The sequence below is a fragment of the Metarhizium album genome (genome assembly GCF_000804445.1).
Source record: "Metarhizium album ARSEF 1941 chromosome Unknown scaffold_54, whole genome shotgun sequence".
NCBI classification, from domain to species: domain Eukaryota; kingdom Fungi; phylum Ascomycota; class Sordariomycetes; order Hypocreales; family Clavicipitaceae; genus Metarhizium; species Metarhizium album.
The window spans coordinates 54,943-62,266 of NW_024467628.1; the positions used below are offsets into that span (position 1 = coordinate 54,943).

At 53.7% G+C, this 7,324-nt stretch overlaps 1 protein-coding gene across 1 annotated transcript; it reads left to right on the forward strand.

Moving 5' to 3' along the window:
- Positions 1-4,785: 4,785 nt before the first annotated feature.
- MAM_08400 (Amino acid/polyamine transporter I) lies at positions 4,786-6,958 on the forward strand (the record flags this gene model as incomplete). Its single annotated transcript, XM_040827198.1, has 10 exons — positions 4,786-4,863; positions 4,924-4,944; positions 5,003-5,051; positions 5,113-5,188; positions 5,249-5,433; positions 5,512-5,546; positions 5,600-5,720; positions 5,779-6,122; positions 6,184-6,306; positions 6,392-6,958. 10 exons carry the CDS (start codon positions 4,786-4,788, stop codon positions 6,956-6,958), a joined length of 1,599 nt encoding a protein of 532 aa, XP_040674825.1.
- Positions 6,959-7,324: the final 366 nt, after the last annotated feature.

Sequence of the window (7,324 nt, forward strand, 5' to 3'; positions counted from 1 at the left end):
ATGCGGTGGACACGTCGTCGTAAAAACTAGCAATACGGTATCCTGCGGCCACGGCGTGGAAGCTCTGGCTCACCGTCATGAGAATCTGAGCCAACTGCCTACATGGCTTCGAAAACGTGGCTGCCTCCTTATTTGTTCTCCGCAGCAAGAGCGCTTGAGATATCGTCTCCCACGATTCAACTTTGGTAGCTCGATGAGGAGTCCCGACGAATACCTGTGTCGAGGAGAGGTGAGAAATGAAAACTTTGGCACTTGAAGTCTAAGCTTACCAAGGAGGATATTCTGAGACCACAAATCTGTCTCTTACGGCGGCGACTCGTGGCAATCAAGACGGCCTGCTATCGAATAAGGTCATGTTTGTCTGTCGGGGAGTAAAAGGGGGAACCATACTTGCTTGATCACAAGCCCACCAATGTCATGACCGATAAGAATGCACTATCAGTAGAGTGCCCGTTAGTTGTAGTTCAAAGTGTGTGCTTTGCGATTAGGTGTGGAATGAAAGGTACAGGTATATCATGGCCCAGTCCCGATATATTATGCAGGAGCTTCATAGCCGCCTCTCGAAGCATCTTGGACGAAACTCCCGACTGGATATCAAGGCCGTTTGCCAAGTGGACGACGTCGATTGCGCCGTAGCGCTTGAGGACAAACTCTTCCACCCACGCCACGCTCTTCCCGGCATTCTGGCCTTGTCCATCCTCCCCAATTCCGTGAACTATCACCACCCTGGAAGACGGCGTTAGCTCGTGGTTCTCAGCAGTTCAAAAGCAGCCACGCAGCCATGAATGAGGCTCCTGGGAGGCACGGCTACATACTGATGGGTACCTCTGTATTCATACTCATGAAATGTCCAGTCTTCTTTCAAGGCACTTTCCACCTCAGCTAATCGATCCATCGTTGAACTGTATTGAAAAAGTGTGCCTGATGGAAAGAATGCTGGATGTACCGGTTAAGAAAAGTATGAGCGGTAGTGTCATATTAATAGTCAGAATTGCACCACACACGGGACAACTGTCGGCCGCGAGTCCCCAACTTGTCTGAACGCGGCGACTTACTCGCCATGGCGGAAGCGCGACGTCGACATCCCATTTCATCATGTTGCTGCCTTGGCCGAGGTGCGTTCAGAATCAGCTGCGGCTCGTTCTGCAAGAGTTCAAGTGCTGTGATGGCACGTGAATGCTTTGCACCACTGCTCTCAGCCATCACACCCACCCCAGTGAAGCCAAACAATCAATTGGAGTACAATAAGCAGAGGAAAGAACAGCAGTGCTCTTGGAGTTCGAGTCGCGAGACGACAAGGGTCAAGAATCGGCTTTGTGGCAAGATGCACGCAGTGGACTGGAACCAAGAGTCGGCTAGACGTGCAAGACCAGCGGTGCAGATGATTTTGGACAGATCACTTCCCTCTTGCAGACACACATGGCGTCCCATCATGGTTCAGGTGGAGGAAGGGAGCGAACTTTGCCGACTACCAGCAGAAAAATTAGACACGGGCCCCCGTGCTATTCTGAGCATTCAGCAACACCACGATGTGCAATGACATGGCGCGCGTCGTTCCAAGCCGCCGGCAGTCTTTACTGTCCTCTTCACGGTCCCACGACCTTGGGTGTTTCCTCGCTCTGCCAATGAGGAACAGCTTTCGACGCTGTAGCCGGTGTACTATTGTGAACTTGCTGGCCCTGGTGGTTTCAATCGTCATGTCCGGAGAGCAGCGCCTCCGCCTGCGCGGACCATAATGATGACTCCAACCCTCGCATGCTTCATTTTCCCCTGCCGCAGCCTGCAGAAATCTACCCCTCAGTGAAGGTGTCGACGACGATGGCTTTGAGGCCAAGAAAAGGCCCTTCCCTTGCTACCTACTCGGAGCACAGGCTCGAGTATTTGTAGCCAAGGCCCAACACGTCCTAAACAAAGTAAGTGGGAATCAGGGACTAAGACGTATGGCGTTAAATCGAACCTAATTGTTCCAGCTCCTATACCCCGTCGTGGCTCCTTTCTCCGCCGGCAAAACATGCACACTCGGAGTGAACACTGGCCGAGATGCAAGGCGTGTGTGCCAGCCGGGTTACCGGAACTCCGAAGCAGCGACCATGTTGTCCGTGTGTTTGCCCTTCACGCAACCACTGCAAGCTTTGCAAAGACCAGTACTCCGTACTGAGCTTTGATTCGCCATTCAAGGTAATCATCTTTTGCCCCTAAGTAGCAGCCGTACCGCCATGTTCTATTGCCTTTTTGATATGAAGCTTCTATATCGGGGTACAAATTCCAGACAAAGTGTCACACGGACCTTGTTGAAACAAGAGCTTTGTCACAAGTCCCAGGGGAAAGGGCTGCTGCATAAAGAGAAGCCTGTGGCCACGGGGACCGGTTGGAAAACCAAAGACCTTTGATACCAAAGGGTGTTTGCTATATGCGAGTCGAGCCAAAGTGCTCCAAGGACGAGCCCCAGTCACGCACAGACTCAAGTGCTTACTTGCGCATTAGACGCTCTGTTATAGATCTGGTCATCAACATCCGCGGCTCCGTCTTTGATTATCAGCCCGAGCGGACCCCATACATACAAGGCATAGAAGAGGCTGCGGCGTCGTGAGTCACTCCGAATCTGCGACGACGCGGAAGTGCCTCTTTGTGAGGTGAGAGGGAGCCCCATGTGGCACATTGAAAGGGGATTGTGAAGGGAATGCCTTGGCTCCCCTGGCCCCTGACGGGGATCGGGGAGGCCGTGGGCACGTGGGCACTGAAATGTGGGCGGTCGGACCGTATTTTTTAGGCGGGTGCGGCCCGACCCGACCCCCGAGTTGGGTGGGGCGAAGCGGAAATTGGGATGGCTCGATGGTGTGGGTGCTTACGTAAGTCGACGGCCAGATCCCTCCAGTTCCTCAGAGGCGCGGGTCTGAGATTATTTCCCTGTTAAGGAATCTGTCTGAGGCCGACGACGACGGCGCCTTGTTCCGAGGCATGACACTCAGACTCCTCGACACCTTTCACGTCGACGGCCCCAACGGCACCCATATGTGCCTCGTCACTGACGTTGCACGGTGCAGCGTGAGGGAAAAAATAGACTGCGGATGCAGCCCTCCTCTAGCACTGCCCGTTGCGCGTGCTGTCGCGGCCAGATAATTATGGCTGTTGCCTACCTGCATGGCAAGGACTTGTACGCGGAGGTAAATGCTTTGTACTTGTGCGCTGTCTCGATACCCTTCTGACTTGGCCGAGTCTAGACCTTTATCTGGGAAACGTCCTATTCAGACTCCCGCAGGAATCTCATCTCTGGTCTGACGAGGAGCTGCTGTTGCGTTGTGGAGAACCGACACTACAGCCGGTACATGCCTTTGACAACAAGCCGACTCCACCGGGTTGCCCAACTGTCGCCGTCCTGCCCGTCTGGTCCCCCGCGCCGAGAGCCCATGAGCTTTCGCTGTCTGATGCCCATATTTACCTCGTTGACTTCGGCCAGTCATACCGCCTCTCTTAAGAGACGAGACCTACGTGTTATACGGTGGCCGACTGTCTCCCACCAGAGTCCAGGTTTGAGCCAACGAAGCCGAAGTCGGTCTCCAGCGAATGGGGCGCTCTCACCTGGCAGTACTTGTTCCAAGTTTTTTGGCCTACCGACGACTTCGTGACGTCGATGCAGGTTCAAGTCTTTGGAAAGCTGCCCCGATGAGTGGCGGAAGAATTGGGATGAGCGCTCCAAGCACTATACGGAGGATGCCCAGCCTATCTTGTCTCGTTTCCACCCTGACTTCACACCTTACTATCAGTTTGAAGAAATGCAGAAAGAGTGCGCACGATATAAGATTGAGACGATGGATTCAGCCGAGAGGGAAGCTCTGCTTGCCATGATTAGATCGATGGTGGCGTACAGGCCGGAGCAACGTCGCACCGTCAAGGAAGTCCTGCCTCGGAATGGATGACCAGGTACGCCATGCCCGACTACGAGAGGATGCGTGCACAGGATAAATTTCGGGCTAGAGACGAAGGGCCTGGTCCAAATCGCGGCGGCTCAATGTCAGCCAAGCGAAGACGTTTCATCACAATTCGCATTGCTCCAGGGATTTCCTGTTTTCGGCAAGGAACTTGTACATTGTTTTACAGAGCATCTCCACATCCTACCAACACCTCCCCTCGCAATCTACTATAATAGCTAGATCTGTATTAATGTCCAGTAACGAAGACTACAGTAAGTTAGCTTTGGACTACCTTTTCTGCGTTTTTATGCTAAACATTCAGCCTTAAAATTCCGCTAGGTGGCACTGGGGCAGGTCCAGCTGCAACTGGCAACGCATCAATGCGAAACCGAAATCGAGAAGGGCTGCCAAGTCCAGCACGAAAGGCAGCATCCTGGCAAGATGATAATATTGCTACAAGCGAGAAAAACAGACTTCCTGGAACATGCGTCTAGTCCGATGCATTTTCGACCCGCCCATCAACTTTTCCTTGAGGTTGATGTTATCGTCCAATCATGGATTGCTTACTGTCTGAGAGGCCTGCTTTGACGGCTTTCAAGAAGGAAACTATAATCTACGGGTTGCACTTGCTGCTTTGTTCGCCCTTTTTTTTAGTCGGCACGTGACGGGCAAGCGTGCGGGACGGCTTACCTCACTCAGATGGCTGGTCTGGTCTGGGACTCCGAACAACTTCACAGCTCAAATCAGCCCTACTGTTGCGATACCTGACAACATAGCATCAAGATATCGCCTTTCAACTCATTAGTTTCTTCTCCAAATCCGTAGATTCCGATGATCGATTTCCTTGTAGCCCTCCATCAGCGCTCGAAAGGACATGGCTGCCGAGGGGAACGGGGCAGGCGATGCTCGGTGCGACCCTGAGCAGGAATCGACAGCTGACGCGCGAATACTGGTATGTCGAGTAAACAGCAACGGGACGCTCTTTGAGCTGGTCGATTAATGGTCTCGCTAGGAGAGTCTGGGCTACAAACCTGTACGACGATGACTTGCTACCCGGCAGCCATGCGGCAAGCATCTTACCAATGTCCTAGGTCTTGCATCGAACGTTGAACCTTTTCCACAACTTTGCCACTACCTTTGGTATTTGAGGCCTCACCCCTCGCCCTGCATGAAAGGAAGCGTAATCAAGTAACAAATTCAGCGGCCCTGTATTTCGTCGGCGGCGTCCGAGTCACGTTTGCCACGGGCATTGCCGCCGGCGGCAACCTCGCTTACTGGTACGACCACCAGCGCTCGCGACCAAGAGTTGTCTGACGAGGCAGACGAACCAGGACAAGCTTCGTGGCTACGTGCGTCTTTACTTTCATGACGGCAGCTGTCATTGCCGAAGTATGCTCGTCGCTTCCCCTGGCCGGCTCCATCTACCTGTGGGCAGCAGAGGCTGGCGGTCCACGCTTCGGGCGTGTGTTCGGCTTCGTTGTTGCGTGGTGGAGCACCACGGCCTGGACTACCTTTTGTGCGAGTGAGTTTCATCCGTCCCGAGTCGAGTCATGTGTCTTGCTTCGAAGGGACGCCGCGGTTCGGTTCTGAAATTCTCTAGGCAACTCTCAGGCGGCCGCCAACTACATGCTCTCTGTAGGTTGCCGGCTCGGCTCGTCCCGCAAGCACACATGTTGATGCCCAGACAGGAAATGGTAGTTTTCGACCTCGACTTCCCCTCCGACGCATCCAACGTCAAGTTCCGAGCTGTCCAGTGGATCACGACGGAAGTGCTGCTCGCCATGGCCGCCATTTGGAACCTCTTGCCTCGTCAGTCGCAGGTTTCACGCTGTGCGCGACAACGATGCTTCTGTGCTGACAAGAGCAGCTCGGTATTTCAAGTGGATATTCTATCTGTCCACCTCGTCCGTCATGCTGGACTTTTTGTTGAACATGATCTGGCTCCCTATTGCCACCTCCAAGACATTCGGCTTCCGCTCTGCGCACGACGCTTTCATGACCACGTACAATGGAACCGGAGCGCCGGCCGGTTGGAACTGGTGTCTGTCTTACCTAGCCACTGCGGGTGTCTTGATTGGCTTCGACGCGTCTGGCCACGTTGCCGAAGAGACTCGGAACGCTAGCGTTGCGGCAGCTCGGGGAATCTTCTGGAGCACAGTCGTCAGCGGAATCGGCGGCTTTGCAGTTGTCATCCTTTTCCTGTTCTGCGTGGTGAGTGCACACGTGAAAATCTAGGTGCCAGGTAGGACTTGTTCGCTGAGCTTCTCGACAGCCGCCATCAGACGTATTTTTTGGCTTTGGAGGAGCACAGCCATTCGTGCCCTTGTATGCGGCCATCCTGGGTAACGGGCGACACATCTTGATGAATGTCATCTGCATAGTCGCCCTTTGGTTTGTAAGTTGAGCCACGGCAGTGCCCAGAGAGCGATGCCCAGGGTATCAAGTCACGAGCGTTCGTCAATTCTAACGAGACGCTCCAGAACACCGCCATTGCCGTCCTTGCCGCATCACGACTCGTCTTTGCCGTTGCCCGCGACGGTGTCTTGCCATTCTCCCCTTGGGTATCCAGGGTGGTTGACGGACAGCCACGAAACGCAGTCATAGTCGTCTGGGCCGTGGCGTCCATCATCACTTGCACGATTCTGCCGTCGTCCGTGGACTTCACGTCCTTGGTGTCGGCCGCCGGAGTGCCGTCCGCCGCGGCGTATGGACTCATCTGCATTGGCCGCCTGTTCCTCACGCCCAACACCTTTCCCAAGGCCGCCTGGAGCCTAGGGCGCCTCAGCAAGCCCCTGCAGGCCGTTTCTGTTGCATGGAACGCGTGGGTGGTGGCTGTGCTTTACTCGCCGTATGCCTTTCCTGTTTCGGCGGCGACGTTCAACTATGCGCCCGTCATCATGGCCGTGGTGACCATGTTTGCCGTGCTTTCGTGGTGGCTGATTCCCGCAGAGCGGTGGCTGCCCAGCGAGCGGATTCGACGGACGCTGAACGCGAGGGCGCCAGGCAGCCAGCAGCGTTTTTCAGCGCACCAAATGGATCGAAATTAGGACGCGACACTTGGGTCTCTTGATGTCATTCTCCCATGTCACCGTTGTCGTGCCCGTCATCCCTTTGTGCGGAGTCCTCGTAGCCCATCCGTACCATAGAACTTGATTTAGAGTACAGTTATAATGTACCCCTACTGTTTTGTCCAATATTACCACAGGAACTACTAGGAGCGCAGTCTCTGCTCTGCCATTGTGTGCCATGTCGACCTGGCGAGATGACAAGTGTACAGTCGCACATTAGCTCGCATCTGCAAATGCTGCTACTATAATTTTCTAATTTTCTAATTTTTAGATTTTTTAAAAGTATAAAGTTATATAGAAAAAATTCCTTCTACCTTAATATATAAATTAAACTTTATACTATAA